We start from the raw sequence: 17,980 nt of genomic DNA, 5'->3' as shown, positions 1-17,980 counted from the left end.
TATGACAAACTGTTGTTTGTAGAGGCTACATTATCTTAGGTTCCCGCCAGCAATGAAAAGGGGCTCCAATTTCTCCACTTCCTTTCCAACACTTGCTATTTTTTAAGTCATCCTAGTGCATGTAAAATGGTATCTTATAATGATTTTGACTTGCATTTTCCTAATTACTAACTGTAGAGCATCCTTTCATTTGCATATTGGCTATCGATGTATGTTTTTGGAGGCACATCTATTTAAAAATCCTTTGCCCATTTTAAAATTATATTTAAAAAGCGTTTGTTTTTGAATAGTAAGAAGAGTTCCTTACATATTCTAGATATTAGACTCTTATCAGATATATGATTTGGAAATAGATTCTCCCATTCTGTGGCTGTTCTCTCTCTTGAAATTTTTGTGAAACTGTCCACTTTTTTACTTGCTTACTTGTACTTCTGGTGTCATACCTAATAAACCATTGCTTAATTCAACGTCATGACATTTATATATAAATATCGTTTTAAACTGGAATTTCAAAGACACTCTTCTCTCATGAAGGAGAAATACATAATCACAAAGTTCCCTTAGCAGTTTTAAATAAGTCTGAACTCTATTTGGCATTGGAAAATTGGGTTCATTTTTACTAGGAGATGGAAACATTAAAATAATACAGAATTCACAAGTTTTCTCCCAAATCAATTTATGTAAGATATTTGTCACAGGGCATTGAATAAATTGTTTATTATTAATAAATTAGTTTATATTATTTATATATTAATATATATTCACATATAATTTATATTAATAATTATTAATAAATTAAAGCTATTATCTTTTTTCTGTTAAAAAATTTTTTTATCATTTATTTTTGAAGAAAGAGACAGAGCACTAGTGGGGGAGGGGCAGAGAGAGGGAGTCACGGAATCTGAAGCAGGCTCCAGGCTCTGAGATGTCAGCACAGAGCCTGATGCAGGGCTCGAATCCATGAACCATGAGATCATGACCTAAATGGAAGTCGGATGCTTAACCAAGTGAGCCACCCAGGCGAACCACTACTTATTATCTTAATCATTAAAGTTATTCTGAGAGATTTAAAGTCAATGTTCTGAATAAAATAATAGAAAACAGTATACAAGTTTGGAATTCATGATTAAGTGCAAAGCATTCAGAAGACATGTTTGTTAGCATATGTGACAGCTAAAAGTTGAGATGAGTTCCCTATGACTGCTAGGATTGGCAAAGGGGACAGCACTTGTACCTCGGGCTAAGAATGAAGTCCCCTAAAATTTGGGGACAGGAAAAAAACAGTCTTTGTTTCATAACCTTGTTTCAAATTCCTGAATCATGTAAATGTACATTCAAGATTTTATGGGAGATTTCACCTATTGTTAGACCAATGGATTTTGACTTTCAGATTATCTTTTCTTAGAATTTAAAAACTGGAATTTCAGGAACATTGCACTCTAATACCACAATCCATGGGGCCATCTCCAGGGAGAATATCAGAACTAAAACGTATGATTATACAAGCAGTACACTGCTTAACCACAGGGAACGTCAATGACTCAAAAGTCATTGTAGATTTGTAGGGTTAGGATTTTCTGTCAGATTAGCAGATAGGTGTTTTGGAGAAGGTGGCTACTTTTTAACATGTATAAATTCACTGCTGAGGTAAGCAATGTGGCAGTCATGGGTAGGACCAAAACTTCCATCTGTTTGCAGGCGGTGTATCCAGACTCACAGCAGGATAACCATCAGATCAAATTTTGGGGAACCAAACTAGGGCTCTTACGTGATTTTGGTAGTTATCTGCTCTACAGTATTCCTTCACTTTGCTAATGTGGTAACGATAATACCCATAAACTTTAATACACACGTACCAATGACCTACAGAATCCCTGATATTTGTGTTTGCATAAAAGTAATAGCATCAATGATCATTGTAAATAATCATTTTTTTTGTGTGAATGACTAAAACACAGTGATCCCCAACAGAAAAGTAGAAAAACATCGTCATTAACAGAAGAAACTCAAATGACCATTAAATATATGAAAAACTCTATTTTACTAGTAATAAAATAAAAATTTGGGGCACCTGGGTGTCTCAGTCAGTTAAGTCTCCAACTCTTGATCTCAGCTCAGGTCATCGTTCGTGAGATTTAGCTCTGTGTTGGGTTCCATGCTAACAGCACAGAGTCTCTGGGATTCTCTCTCTCTGTCTGTTCCTCTCCCCTTCTCTCAAAATAAATAAACTTAAAAAAAAACCCACTAAAATTAGAACAGTGAGGCATTAGTTTTCATTACTAGACTGGCCAAAATAAGAGTGCTGGCAAAGGTAAGGAAAGATGTCATTTATATGCTGTTGATGGAAGTGGATGAGTACAACTCTTTTGGCCATAGTCAAAATGTCAAATGTACATTCCCTTTGACTCAGACATTCCACTTCTAGAAAATTAGTTAAGTAAAAAAATCTATGTAGGCAAAAGCTTTGTGAACAAGAAGGTTTACTGCAGTATCACTGGCAGCACTGCAGTATTAGAAATAATCTTTACCTATAACTATAATTTATTGGCTGAATAAGTTCAAAATAGAATGTATACAACATTCTCCTTTAACAATTATATGTGCATCTACATGTGTGTGAATGTATATTCACAGATACACACATACATACACAGTCATAGAGAAAATGGTGTGCAGTGTTACCTCTAGGACATAGGAGTGCGGGAAAGGAGGATGTTGGCTTTTTTCTCCTTCTGTACTATTGTTATGTTTATTTTAAAAAAAATCACCTGTGGCACTTTTGTTATTGTTTAAAAAGTAGACCTGTGGAGTTTACACTGCATTTGTGAATTGGAAGCAGGCCAGGAACATAGGTCAACCGTGTACTGACTGCACATTGAAAATATTTTCGTATTCACTGGATACCAGCTATTTTTCTTTGGGTAAAAGTGGTGTTCAGCATGTCCAACACAAATTAAGGTACATTATATAATCAGAAGCAAAAAAAAAAAAAAAGCTATGAATAAGATTCTTCTGGGTATAATATGGATAGTAAATGCAGTTGATTAAGGACAGACTGGGGACACTGACACAAGTTCTGAGCCCCCACAGTATATGCTAAGGCCCTGAGGAATTACAGCCTCCTTACAAGAGCCTCTGAGCAATTCAGGTGCTACTTTCCATCTTAAAAGATTCAAGTCCTCATCTAAGAGGAATCCCCAGAATTCAGCTTTCTTGGGTGCTCATGCAGTCTCCAAACTTCTCAGGAATGCAAAGAAAAACCAAATAATTATATTTATAAAGTAGTTCTCTGTGGGGGTCGGGGGCGGGGTGCCTGGGTGGCTCAGTAGGTTGAGTGTCTGACTTTGGCTCAGATCATGATCTCAAGGTTCGTGGGTTCAAGCGCTGCGTCTGCCTTTGTGCTCACAGCAGTGAGCCTGCTTCAGATTCTCTGTCTGCCTCTGTCTCTTCCCTGCTCGCCTCTCTCTCAAAAAATAAGCATAGAAAGAAAGAAAGAAAGAAAGAAAGAAAGAAAGAAAGAAAGAAAAAAGTAGTTCCTATGTTCCCGGCACACCTATGTCATTCCAGAAAGAGGAGCCTGTTATGGTCTGAATGCTTGTGATCCCCCTATTTTCCTATGTTGAAATCCCACCCACCAAAGATGATGGTATTAGGAAGTGGGGCCTTTTGGAGGTGCTTAAATCACAACAGTGGAGCCCACATGAATGGGATTACTACTCTTGTGAACAGGTTCCAGAGAGCTTCCACAATGTAAGCACACAGAATTCTACAACCCAGAAGAGGGCCCTCACCAAACCATTCTGATACCCTGATATTAGACTTCCAGTGTCCAAAACAGTGAGAAATAAGTTTCTCTTGTTTATGAGACACCCAAACTATCGTATTTTGTTACAGCAGCCTGAACAGACCGAGACAGGCTATGTTTAAAATTCGAAAGACTAGGTTCAAATCCTGGTTTTTCTCTTTCCTGAAGTAAGGCATAAACATCCAAGTCCCCATTTCTTAGCCTAGAAAGGACCTCTAATATTACTTATGCTACCTCCATTCTTAGCTTGATGCAAGGCTAAAATGTGGTCATGCCGGGTAGAGAGCTTTCAAGGCTGTGAAGTCCTCAACAAATGGGAAAGTATTTTAGTAAAATGTGATTTAGTATATTTTGAAAGGGAGAGGTTTTCAAGGATCAGCACTAGTTTATGGTTTTTCTCTGGTTTAACAGAACTTAAGAAATAATCCTACTTGACTTATTAGGAATGCTGTTATGGCACGCACTGGAAATATTCTTCACCTCTTCTGCAACAACAAAATGAAACACTGCCCAAATTTATAGTAAAGACACTACTAAGAGGCAGGTATTTTACAGGCAAGAAAACCTTTTATTTTAAACCACAAATAGTCAGCAGGTGGCCACAACTATCCATGTTTCATTAAAACCACATAAAACCTAGGTACAAAAGCACCACTGATTATTGCTCTAGAAAAACTGCGTGAAAAATTTAAATACGCACAGTAGAAACACCACAGTATCCACAGGACCCAATTTTTAAAGCAAGTGCATGGAATGCTCAATCAATCTTACACATAGCTTTCAATAATAAACTCATATTTATTTTACTTGAAGATGATGGAAATTTCCAAAAAAGCATGACTATGAGAAGATAAAATGTCCATCCTTATATATTTTTGTATGCCAACTAGTAGAATCCTAAAAAATTAGCATTTACAAAATACTTGGTAAAAATAGCTTTTAAAAGTTGCCCCGAGAGGTACATAAAATCAACCCCAATTTTTCATGACAATTCATTCTCCCTTGTTATCTACAGATTCAGTTTTCTGTGCCTGTGAAAAAGAAAGGGGGGGGGGGAGATACAGTTACTATTAAAGCTACTATCAGCCAAAAGAAAGTCCACCCGACCAACACACACACTCTGAACATCTGGTTTTTAGCAGCTCGATTGCAAAACCTATTTCAACTCTGGGTGTGAAACAGACAAGGCAGGAATATAGTAGGCAAACACTTGGCTGCATTTATTGCTTTCTGGTTTTCAAACGACCACAGAAGCTTTACCTGTAAGCTCCCACTGTTCATAATAAAAAAAAACACCACACTACTATCTGATTCTAGTCACTGCAAACATGCAGAATTTTCTACTGTACCCTTAACTCTCACTGTTTCAATCTGCCCCTTTACTGACAGTGTGCTGGGTGGGGTACCTCTGGAGGTTGAGACATTAACAGTTGAGCGAGAGATGTGGATCTGTAATAACATTACGGGCAATAAAAAGAGTCATTATGAACGTGCTATCACCGGCTGAAGGATTGAGCAATTTCTTTTAAGACACTGATTCAATCAGTGGGGGGTATTTATGGAAAGTACCTCTTCAGCTTTAGTTTCACCTTTTTCAGATGGTGCAGTACCTTCCTTTCCAGCTTCTTGCTTTTCCTCCTTCTTCCCTTTAGCACCTTTGTTAATCTTTGTTCCAGGTTCTTTCTAATAGAGGGAAACAAGGCATGTTAGACAGGGTGTGATGTCAGTAAAAATCAGCCAACCTCGCCCAAACACAAGGTAAAGCAAAACCAGGGCCAACATGGTGGCTTTCCAGGGGGAGGGGAACCCAATTTGGCAGTGCCTCGAGTGAGTTACACTGAGTCTCTGTGAAATTGTAATGGGCTGCTTAGAATATCCACTGACTTTCTCCTCTGGGAAAAAGGTGGTGATTCTCCTCATGTATTTGTTCAGTGGGCCTCCTCTCTCACTACAGAGAAGTGGTTTTGCCGTGGAGGGCACCAGCAGTGGGAAGTGATGGAGGAGGCAGAAACCAGGAAAGAAGCCAGCAAGAGAAACACCTCATGTGGGGACGTGGGGCTTGAGTGACTAGAAGGCTGAGAAAATGCTTGAAAATGAAGTACCAGGTGAAGAAAAGTTCCTGATTGTTAAAAACAAGTATATATATATATACATATATATATATATATATATATATATATATATATACATATATGTATGTATTTTGAGAGAGCGAGAGCATGTGCACGAACAGGGGAGGGGAAGAGAGAGAGGGAGAGAGAGAATTCCAAGCAGGCTCCGCACTGTCAGGGAGCGCAGAGTCTGATGCGGGGCTCGAGCCCACGAACTGTGAGATCATGATTTGAGCCGAAATCAAGGGTCAGATGCCCAATTGACTGAGCCACCCAGGCGCCCAGAAAAGTTCCTGATTTGAAGACTAAGCCACAGGGGCGAGTTCTGCTTCAGAATCACCTACCCATGCCACAAATACACATCGTTTCAAACAATTCACAACACTGCTCTGAAGGGCAGAGTACAGAAAAGCAATTTGGGACAAGTTTCTTCATACCTCTCTGCTTGTTTCCTTGTTTCCTTGTCTGCAAAATGGGGTATATGTACCTACCTCATAGGGTTGATGCGAGGGTTTCATAAGAAAAGCAAGTAGAACAGGGTCTGGCATAGTATAAGAGCCATATAAATGTTTGCTGATATTAATTACTGGCTAGTGTTAATTATTACATGTCAGTCATCAGACTAAGCCGCTAAGACCAGTTATATGAAGTCAGATCCCCTCCCCCAAGCCCTTGAGCTACTGGCAGCTGCAATGCCAGGGCCCAGCCTCCCACCTCCCGAGCCGCCCTGGCGCCCTGCTAACAAACCCTTCTGGACAGGCGGCTTCTCCGAGCACCATGCTCTGACTTCCTTCGCCTTTACTGACCAAATGGGAAACACTTTCCTGGGAAAGCGTAAAACCGTGCTTTATGCCTTTTGTAACAATGGTGACAGTTTTCTAGTCAGTACATTTAGCCCGAATCATTACATGTGATTTTTCCTTGGGGGATTTTTCGATACAAAATTATAATTTATTCATTGTTTAAAAGGCCAAAGTCAGTCAAAGGAGCACCTCTTACCTTAGCAGACGTTTTTCTTGGTTTAGGTTCAGGTTTGGGTGGAGCAGGTTTCTGCAAAGATAAATTACACAAATACTGAAAAAGACAACCCTCGAGACCAAAAGGAATGCAACGAGACTGCAGAAGACACCAGTTCATTTTGACTACGATTTTGTTCATTTAAAAAAAAAAAACAAAAACCTCTTTCTATTTTTGGCATCAGGTAGCAGCATAAAGATCCGTGCATTTCGTGACTATTTTCATCCTGGGTTCTCAAGTGAACAGCAGGTGAGATTTAAAAGCCGACTCTTTATTCCCCAGTCCAGAGTAGCTCTCCAGGAACAGGTTTAAGCTTCTAGCTCTGATGTCTCTGTACTTCCTTTGATCACAGCACAGCAGCAAGAGGAATGACTCAGGCCCTCGGCCAAATGACTCAATGAATTCAGTCACACTGGCCTTCCCAACAGTCTAGAAATCACAGCACAATTGCAGGCAAAGCCCATCCGGTAATGAAGACCGCTGCCTGTGAAGTATTTCAAAATCCTTTCCACATCCTTCCACCTCTGATGTCAATTTCAAGTTCTGTAGCCAAGCTTCAGCTTCTTCCTATTCGCATCCTCTCCAATGCCAGCTCAAGGTGAGAAGAATCTCTCGCCCACCCAGACACTAGGCTTATTTGCCTCTAGAGCTTTTTATCAAGAACATGATTATAATAAAATGTCCACTGTTAGCTCCCAAAGTTTAAGATTTCTCTTAAACTTAGCCAAAGAGTCCACAAAGCAACTATTTTTCTCTTGCTTCATGCGGTTCTCTTCCCTGCTGCCATGAGCACTGCTTGCCCTGTGGCCATGGTTCCCTCCATAACATATAGAGCTTCAGCCCTCACCTGCTTTCCAGGGCACGGAGACGGGGGCGGGTGGGGGCACATGAGGACATGGGGGAAGATAACCCATTAAAGCCTCTGCTTTTCTATAGCTATTTTAGGGCAAATATTTCTCTCATCAAGCTGGAAAAAAATAAGTGTACATCTCTCCCAACACTAGGGAGAATGGCTTTTAAACAGAAAACACTGCCCAGGATATCCCCCTCTGGAGAAAATACATGTTTGTCCCCGGTGCCTGTAGGTGGTTCAGGTTCATATTGAATCTGGCCCTGTTCATCAAACGCATAAAGTAAAATTGTAGACAGTTCAATTCCAGAAGATTGGCTGTTAGGACTTTTCAAATAAAAAAGGACAACTGGGTCTGAAAAGTAAGGGATATTTTTATTAAGCTTCTTACCACCTGAATCTGTAGTCTGTTCCCTAAACAGCAGCTTGCACGGCTACTAAGTTTTCAGAATTTAAAAAATTTTGTAATGTGAGGCTTTGACATATTGCATTAACATGTATTTGTTGTCACAATTCACAGCAAATGATTTCCTTTTGTATTTTCTGTAAAGATAGACCTCTCCTCCATACAGCATTTAAGTGTTTTGATGGAACAGGAAAAGATGAGATTTTGCAGGCTGTAATCCCACTGGCCACCGAGGAGGCTCTGTGTCAGCACCACAGGCAATGATCTCAGTGGAAGGCTGGTTCATGGTGCTCAGGAAAAGCCTTGTTTTAAATTTTGATTTTTATTTGACTTACAAGGTCTACTCCCTTAATGGGACGGAGATCCACAGAATACAACGGCTTGTAGTACAATCTACAGCTAAGCCTAACGGAAGTTAAAACATAAGTACTGAACAATGGTGAGAGTTAATATTGGATAGAGCACACCATCTTGAGGGACTTCGGCAGAATCCAGATTAATTGTGTGCACACACAACTGCATCTCCCGGCTCTTCATCTTTCCAGTGGCTCTGATGTTGCTTCCTTAGGTTGGGACTTAGGTGAAACTGTCTCACCCAACCCCAAATTGGCTATACTTCGGAACTTGTGAGTGCCCTCATAGCCCTTTCTGCATTGATTCCCTATACTGTGCCAGGCACAGGTGTTAGCTGACATGAAATCCATGCTCCCCCGAAGGCTAAAGCAGCTAGCAGCTCCTGCCAGCCAAGAAGCCAGTGCCTTTCCTCCTACATCTCAGGTCTCAGCAAGGGCTGCGGCTATTTTAACCAACATCCTCCACCAGAGAGCCAGGCTGACCTCTCGTGGCAGAGTAATGGCTGGTACCTCTGCAGGGCGGCAAGAAGGACCACAAGAGCCAGCAGGGAGCACAGCCTGGTGAGAAGGCCTAGAGCGCATTCATGGCCAAGGCTTGGTCACAGCTGCCCATCCCAGCTTTAATGATCTTAACCCTGGTCTCTTCCCCAGGCCTGGCCCACAGAGGGAGACTCTGAGTGGCAAAGTGGAATCATTACTTTTCCAAAGATTCTCTAGTTCTGAAATGGGACTAGAGCGCATGGATTCTGATGACTTTTAGCATGTTTCTGAATAAAGTAAAGGCTGTGGAGAGAGGATCATAATTCATCTCCACTTTAGCACATCATATGCAGAATCAGAAGGGAAGGACTTTGCTAATGTGCTTCTTTTGTTTCAGAGATCTAGAAATATCAAACACCTTCCTGGGCTTTGTACGCCTGGTAATGGGGCTGGCAGCTACTTTTCACTGACATATCTGATCAACTGAATCGCTTGGCAACACCAGTCACATTTGCCACAGATTGTGACCCACGTTGAATTCCAAAAAGGAAACAAAAAAACTCAAGGGAAATAACACCTTAATCTTCCTTCTGCTGCTTTGTCCTGAACAGAGGGAATATTTACTCATAAGAACTAACAACAAGGAGGTTCTAAAGTACTCACCGCTGACAATCTGGCAGACCGTCTGGTGGGCTACAAAGGAAATGGAAAAATATGCAGTTTTATTAGACACAACCCAGCTGATTTTTAAAAATTTATTCTTGGTATCTTACTTTGTTGAAAGAGTGTAATGTATGACTCCCATTACCCTCTCCAGGTGAGCAAGCATACTAAAACATACTTCAAGTGCCCTGGGAACCATAATACTCAACAGGAAGTTTTCTAAAGAGGTGCAGACACACTATTCAAAGAAATGGCCTCTCCTAATTAAGGGTGTTGCAGGTAAGAAAAAGAAAGGAAGATTAATTTAGGTTCTGACCCGTAATCTACTTGTGTGATAAAAATGACAATACGAGAACTGAGGAGCTATTTAAGAACTAGTTCCGGTCTGACTCTTGTTCCTTACAAATAGAACTAAAACTTATAAATTAATACAAAAGAAGAGTTACATAATTGTGTAGAAACCAAAATAGGAGTTCCCTGACTTGTTACTATGTTAGAAAAGAGAATGACTATAAATCTTAGGCAGTTCACAAGAAACACTTCCTCTTATCTGTAATAAAATAAGCACATTTATTTATCTGTTAAATGCATATGTTTAATGAAAGATTGAGATAGAGTAAAAGGTTCACTAGTCTTTCCTTTTAATTTGGAAGTTGAGAAAATTTAGAAAAACTGGGTTGAGATTAGTATTTTTAAGGAAATCTTTTTCTCTTCAAGGATGCAAATTAAGCAAATGAGGCCGCAAAGAAAATTTAAAATAGCAACAACGGTTCTAGGAGTTTCAGAAATAAGCATACAGAACTGATATTCTACTTACCATCAGCAAAAGATGGCTCCCCAAGGGATTTCACATTCTGAAAGTATAACTGCCTTTCTTGAAAAGTGTTCCAGAAATAAATACTCCATACTCTGTCTGTTTTACTCACTGCTCTGTCTCTGGTAGAACAGTATGCGTACCACCTAGCATGTAGATTCTCAAAAACACTTGCTCAAAAAATGAACTCCAATCTTTTCCCTAATTCAGGCTGCCTTATACAGACTTTGCCCCCTTACAATAGCTTAAATGTTTCACATAATTTCTTTAAGGGGGTCAGCAAAGATGGTCAGGAGGAACCCGTGCCACAATTGCAAGGAATTATGGAATTCTTGAAGCCGTGCTGAGGTCAGCATGGGTCAGCTGGTCAGGCCAAACTGGAAGAAATATTTCATGCTGTCTTCACACCTCAGAACTTTCTGGCTGAAAATAGCCAGAGGAAGCTAAACTCATCTCTCTTTAAACTACAGAAGGAAATGAAGGGCCAGAGCCTCCATGAATAATTTTAACCCTGGGGTCCTGAAGAAAAATCAGAGCTGGACTTAAGGCCAGCTAACAGAATGTGCAGAGACTAGGAGACTGTGTCGGTGAAGTGGTGGCCATGATATATTCACTGCACCAGGTAAGGGGATGTACGGTGCAACATGTAGTATGGGAGGCATGCCTGTATCACACGCCCCACAGGAAATACCACGGTGTCTGCTAGGATTATCTTAAGTGCACTGATGGGTGCATTCATGAAAACACACCCATGAGTCACAGGGAACCAGAACCCAAATCCTGTGCTGCCTTTCTCAGTACGGTTAATTGCAATGAACTGGGTATCACCAAAGAAAAGACAACAGTAACCATCAAACCAGGCAGCAAGCGCGTAACTTGTGCTTCTTCAGATGCTCTTTTGAACACGGAAGAACAAAGGAGCATCCACTAATTACCAAACAGAGTTCATCTTTGATGCTTCTGCATGGCCTGATGAACTACACCACCATCTCCCAAGCGAAGCATAGCCAGCAGAAAAGTGCTTAGAAAATATACCTTCTAAGGGAAAAAATGGCAGCCTCTATGCTCAGAAGGGGTGAAAGGACCTTATTTGAACCCCTCTCCACTTGGTGTTGCCTTATGTGTACTGCCTTGGCCTTACCTCACTGTTCACCTCATCTATCTCACATCTGTACCCCTACTGCACTTCTCATGGGTAAGCACCAGAAATGTGTACTAGTGTGAACTTGAGGTGAGGTGTGCTAAGGCCACTACTCGGATACTGTCTAGTTTAGTGCCTGAAAAGAAGCCAATATATTAACTATTACTCATCACTACCTTCCTATCCACCAAGCAGTTGTCCTGAGGAAAATCTCATTGAAGTAAAGCCAAATCATGTGACAGATTTTCCAACTCTGGTGCTGTTGCTCCCTTCTTCTCCATGGGAACACCTGGGCAAACTGAAGAGGCGGATGTCAGAGAGCCCTCTGGGATTTCCAGAAAACATTCCAACCTAAGCAAGCACTGCTCTGCAGGGCCTGAAAGCTGTTCTGATCCAAAGGACTCCCTATCTTTTTATAATTCAGGCCCAGTACAAGAGTTTCAAAATAAAAAGCCTAGGAAATTAATGCAAAAACAAGGCCTGCCTCTCCAGGCTGTCTAAACCAACCATCTCTAAAAAGCACATCTTTTACTGTAAAATCATTTTACAACTTCCTGTCTAAAATTTACCAGCTCTTCTTTCTATGCTATAAAAAAAGGATTTTTCTCAAATTTTCCTTTCCAGCAACCATCATAAGAGATTTTCTTTTTCACTGCAAACAGTGGAGGCTGAGACGAACCTTTCACTCACAGTCAGCGGCATGGTTATGCATGCAATCATGTACACCTTCCTGGAAAGTTCCATCAGCTTTCACAGCCTTAAAATCTATAAATGATTGGGCTATATTTATTGGATATAAAATAGACTAGACTGCTATTTTTTTCCTCCTTAGAGTACTAGAATTTTAAGTATTCCCTCGAGACTCAGACTGTTGGGCAGGGCTACCATGAAAAAAGAGCTAATAAGAATTTCTCCCGATTTGTTGATGGTGAATCTTCAGGAGAAGTGGCCAAAAGTGGTTATCAGAGGAGGAAAGAAGACTTTCAGAATGGTATGTCACCCAGAGTTACAGAGACAAAGAATGGGAGGGTTTGTCAATGTGGTGTATAGGTGCTGGGTACAATGAAATTCTTCAAAAAGCATTTGATTAATTCATCATTCCCTGGGTTGGAGCAAATTCTGGTGAAGGCTACTCCAAAAGACACAGAGCCTTTTACTTTAACGTCCTGGTTGCAAAAGAACATGGAAGTCTTATTTCGCTATGGCAAAGTTCACTGGTGTAGCTGGATTCAAGTAGAATCACTGGACTTTGCTGAATATTGCTTGAAACATATGTGCCATTCCTATGGAGTCTGGACGTATGTTTATTTTTATAAGATTTCTTAATGCTTCTAAGTTTGACCATGTACAGATTTTCCTCAACTTCCAATGGAGTTACATCCTGATAAAGCCAGTAAGTTGAAAATGTCTTAAGTTGAAAATGCGTTTAATATAGCTAACCTACTGAACATCAGAGCTGAGCCTCCCTTAAATGTGCCCAGAACATGTATATTAGCCTATAGTTGGGCACAGTCATCTAACATAAAGCCTACTTTATAATAAAGTGTTGAATATCTCACGTAATTTATTGGATACGGGACTGAAAGTGGAAAACAGAACGGTTGTGTGGGTACAGAAGGGTTAGTGTATCGGTTGTTCACCCTCATGATCATAGGGCTGACTAGGAGCTGCGGCTCACTGCCAGTGCCCAGCGTCACAAGGGCACATCGTGCCACATACAGCTAGTCTGGGAAAAGAGCAAACCAGGAAGCATGGTTTCTACTGAATGAGTATTGCTTTTGCACCACAGTAAAGCCAAAAATTGTAAGTCAAACCATCACAAGTCAGGGACCATGTGTACTTGCAAACAAACACCAAAAGTCAAGTTGCTTTTAATTTCCAAAGATAAATGAGGAGCCAAACGGAAATTAACTTCTTTGCTGGGACACCTGGGTGGCTCAGTTGGTTAAGCTCTGACTTTGGCTCAGGTCATGCATGATCTCACGGTTTGTGAGTTTCAGCCCCGTGTCGGGCTCTGGGCTGACAGCTCAGAGCCTGGAGCCTGCTTCAGATTCTGTGTCCCCCTCTCTCTCCACCCACCCCTGCCTGTGCCCTGCCTCTCTCTTTCAAAAATGAATAAAAATTAAAAAAATACAGAAGAAAGGAAATTAACTTCTTTGCAAAAATGGGAAGTGGGGAAACATGGATATCAGAGCATTGGCTAAGGAATGGAGAGGACAGAGAAAAGGCACTGGATAACCATGTTTTTATGATTACCACAAAAGTGGCATGAGGACAGAGGATTTTGTTTTTTATGTTTATTTAGTTTTTGAGAGAGAGAGAGACAGAGACAGAGCACAAGTGGCAGAGGGGCTGAGAGAGAGGGAGACACAGAATCAGAAGCAGGCTCCAGGTTCTGAGTTGGCAGCACAGAGCCTGATGCGGGGCTTGAACTCACGGACCATGAGATCATGACCTGAGCCGAAGTCGGACGCTCAACCTACTGAGCCACCCAGGTGCCCTAGAAGACAGAGGATTTTGAATCAGGGCTCAGATAATTTTCCTGGTTCTGCAATATACAAGTTGTGACACCTGTGGAAAATAATGTATTTCTCTCAGGACCTTGTTCCCTCTAGTAAAGCTGGACATAATAACATCTGCCTATCTGTTACCAAAAATAGCAATTCTCTGATATTCATTATTCCCTTTCCTGGCTTTATTTTTCTTCATAGCAAATATCCAATGATTTTATTTTACTCTCTTTCTCCCCCCACTAAAATGGAAGCTGCATGAAGGAAGAGATTTTCCTTCTTTGGTTCACTGTGGATTCTGCAGAGCCCGGAACAGTGCTTGGAACATTAAAGGTACACAATACATTGCTGTTGAGGAATGAATGTGCTCTGCCCTCATTTCAGGGTTATTAAATGGATCAGATAAAATAACAAATGTGAAAGGGCTTTGCAAACTGCCAAGGGAAATGCTTCTAAAGTACTGTTTTGGTCATTTATTATCCAAAAACTATACTCTGCACCATGCCCTTCACACATCATGGCAGTGGAAGAGGATTTTCAATACAGGATCCCGCTTTGTGACTGATATCTATTCACTGTAGTCAAGGCTGTGCATACACAATGACATAACTAGAAAATTCAGTCAATTTTGGTGGTGGTGGGGGAATCAATCAATATACTGTTTGAGAGTTCTTACTCTAAACCACCAGCTGGCTGACCTTTTCACTTTTCAAACAAGCGCGTTGATGTCCTGAAGAGAAATCATGAGTTTTAATCTGGTCATAGCTTACATGACCGGGAAAGAGTGTTTTCTAGGAACGATTTTTGCTGGCCACGATGTAGTACGTGCAATAATATAAAATAAAATATTAAAAATAATAAAATATATAAATAACATAAATAACTAAAATTCCGGGGCTAATAGAATATGTATAAGACAGCTGTATAAGCAAGAATCTTTTACATATATTCTAACCAGCTTGGCTGCTCCATGTAGAAGGCTGGAAAAGACAGTGAGCACTATCCAAGATCTATCATGTGTAATGGTTTCTAGGTTTTCTGACTGACAGATCCATTTAAATAGCAGTTCCTAAAGGAAAAATCCAAACGCATTTTGTGTCCAAATCTAAAAACATTAAGATCTGTTATACTTAGCCAACTGCCCTACAATTTATAGTTTTGCCATTTTTAAGAAAATCCAAGCACATATCATCTTTTGGTTCGTCCGAGCATGTGTTTAGTAACTTGACCTGAGATTAGAAACTTCACCTCCCAAACTCTGTGACACTAAATGCTGGGTCAATGCATGGTGGGGCCTTGGTGACAGGCAGTTTTGTTCGTTTGGCTTTTACATTGATTTAGTTATAGATTCTGTTAAAGGTTTTCCATTTGGCAGAACAAATTTCCGTGTACACATTTGTGGAGCGGTTCTGCTATGCATGACAAACTCCTCTGAATTATTAAACCACAATATGAATCCCTCAATCAAAGAATCTGTAACTAAATACTGTTTCTGTCTTTCATGTGACCTCTTTTATTTGTAAGTTCAAGGGTAAGAACTGCAGTTGTTTCACACACTGTAAAGCTCTGTGCAAAAGTGAATGGCTGTCATCAGAGTTAGCCTCTAATTTGCTACTTTTTCATCCATCTCCTTTTAGAAGTTCATGATATTACCACAGTGGGTAAATACAACCATCTCTCTCAATTTCTTAGTTTTTTGGAGGTTTCTGTATTTTAATACAGAGTTTCTTTGAATTGTTGCCCAATTCATTATCCAAAGCCCTAAGAATATTCCTGATTAAAAAAAAAGAAAAAAGTTCAGTATTTCGACATTTCGTGTGTCCTTCCACAGTTTTTGACTCTAGAGATGACTCCTTTTAGGCAAATATTCAGAACTAAAAAAGAAATGTGTAATTCACTCACTGGAGCAGAGAATTTATTAAATCAACCATCTTTCATTTCCTTGCTGTGAAAGGCAGACTTTGTTCTCCTTGATGAATTTACCTATTATCTCGCTCTTTGCCCAGAAGGAATTCTCAGTATCTACTTTAACAGACAGCAGGACCGACAGGTAGAAACATAAACAACATAGTAAGTGGAAAATGTCTCATCAGTGATCTCAACTGAAATTTACCTGCGCCAAGCAATGCTACACAGTGACACTTTTATCTCTGGTTTATGTAGTCTCAACAGCCTTATTCAGAATTGCATTCATTCAGATGCATACAATCCTCACAATGTTAAAAAAAATTCCAGTTAAAATAATTAAATACAGGAAGTCAAAGATACACTTACCTCCTGTTTAGTTACTTTGGATCCATCCTTGCCCTCTGTATTCTCCGGAGACTGGAAAGAAAATATTTCAGTGAATTGTATTTAAACTGGAAAGCACACATTAGAGGCAGGTTTGAAAAAATAGCTCTTTCAATTCTCCAGACCATGTAAGTCAACAGATATTTTGTGGGAAAAAAGTAAGTCTGTAAGAGGATACATTTTATATATATACATACACACACACACACACACACACACACACACACCCCACAGAGCATTTAATCTGCGTAACTGCTCTAATTTTAAAACAGGAGTGGTGCAAGAACTGATATGCACATAAAAACTGATGTGTTTTTAATGTGCGTTCACCCTCAGCAATTTTCATTGGATTGTTGAGGATTTCACCACTAGTTAAAGGACAGGGACCCAAGAGCCAGTGGCAGCGGTGCCACGAAGCCACCACATGCTCCAGTGACTTTGTTTCTCTAAGATGAGAGCAGGATGCTAAGAAAGCCCAGCCTGAGCACAAAAGCATATTTCTGTCCCATACTTGCCTAGTTTTGATGTCTAGCCCACTTCTTGATACGACTTGACAAATATGTCACGGATTATTATTCTTTCAGCATCTTGACCAAATTCACAGGCTTGGCAGGACAGCCAAACGCCCTGCCACTCCAGCTAATTTGTTTCCTAATTTTGATCCACGCCCCCCTGGGGCAGCACCTGCCCGCTCTGGTGACAGCTCAAACCTGACTACTTTCTAGGGGGCATACGACTCTGGGAAAAATATGCTTACATTCATGTGACACACCCTGCAGATCTCAATGTATTTTTACTGGCTAAAGACAGTAAACAAGGTGAAAATGACTAAACTAGTTACAATGTTAAACTATTTCACATATTTTAAAACCATACAAAGGTAGTAGGTGAATACCCAATCTCTAGGACACAAACGGGCAGAAGATATGAGTAAGAGTTTCCAAGAGAAAACAGCAAACCGACATTTGCCATGATGTTTGGCTTTAGCAAAATGAAACAGCTATGTAGTAGTGCCTCAGCTGATAAAATGAGAAAAACGTTTTAAAGATCATAAAACCCACTGTTTGGTGGGGCTGGTGACACAGTTAATTAACATGATATTTTCAAAAAACACCATGCCAATATGAGAAAGACACACCGACTAATCATATAAAGATCCAGTAATTCCTATTTTGGAACCAGGACACAAATAAAACCTGTAAAAACATCATTTCATTTGTACTGTTTCTAATATGGACTAACTCGAAACAACTCACATGATCAGCAAATGACAGAAATATTTAAGTAAACTATGTAACTATTAATGCAATGGGATTTAAAAAAGTTAGGCTATGTGAATATACAGAAAGTGCACATAAAATAATGCTAACTTAAAAAAATTTAGATTATAAAAGAACATGTAAAACATAGGCTAGAAGTATACAAAGTCTTTTAGAAAGTCAAAAGCTTTTCTTCAAGGCAGAGGACACAGTAAACCTTCAACCCAGAGTCTGTCAGTTCACTTCTCTCCAGAACCTCCCACATTCATGGAGTTCTTT

The 17,980-nt window shown here is 40.1% G+C and overlaps 1 protein-coding gene across 8 annotated transcripts in view; it reads right to left on the bottom strand.

The window, feature by feature from the left end:
• Positions 1-4,352: 4,352 nt before the first annotated feature.
• The window catches only part of HMGN3 (high mobility group nucleosomal binding domain 3), a 31,979-nt gene continuing 18,351 nt past the window's right edge, over positions 4,353-17,980 (bottom strand). The window contains exons 2-7 of one of the 8 annotated variants that reach the window (XR_008298511.1): positions 16,425-16,475; positions 9,686-9,715; positions 6,916-6,966; positions 5,395-5,488; positions 5,155-5,254; positions 4,353-4,836 (exon numbers count right to left, since the gene is read on the bottom strand). Coding sequence is in view for 6 of the 8 variants with exons in the window: in XM_027057369.2 (XP_026913170.1) it covers positions 5,123-5,254; positions 5,375-5,488; positions 6,916-6,966; positions 9,686-9,715; positions 16,425-16,475 (378 nt within the window). In the remaining 2 variants the exon portion in view is untranslated. The other 7 variants (XM_027057370.2, XM_027057371.2, XM_053222541.1 and 4 more) reach the window with 7 other exon arrangements.

This window comes from Acinonyx jubatus, chromosome B2 (genome assembly GCF_027475565.1).
Source record: "Acinonyx jubatus isolate Ajub_Pintada_27869175 chromosome B2, VMU_Ajub_asm_v1.0, whole genome shotgun sequence".
NCBI lineage: Eukaryota > Metazoa > Chordata > Mammalia > Carnivora > Felidae > Acinonyx > Acinonyx jubatus.
The sequence above is the reverse complement of the archived record's forward strand: the minus strand, read 5'-3'. Positions and strand labels throughout refer to the sequence as shown.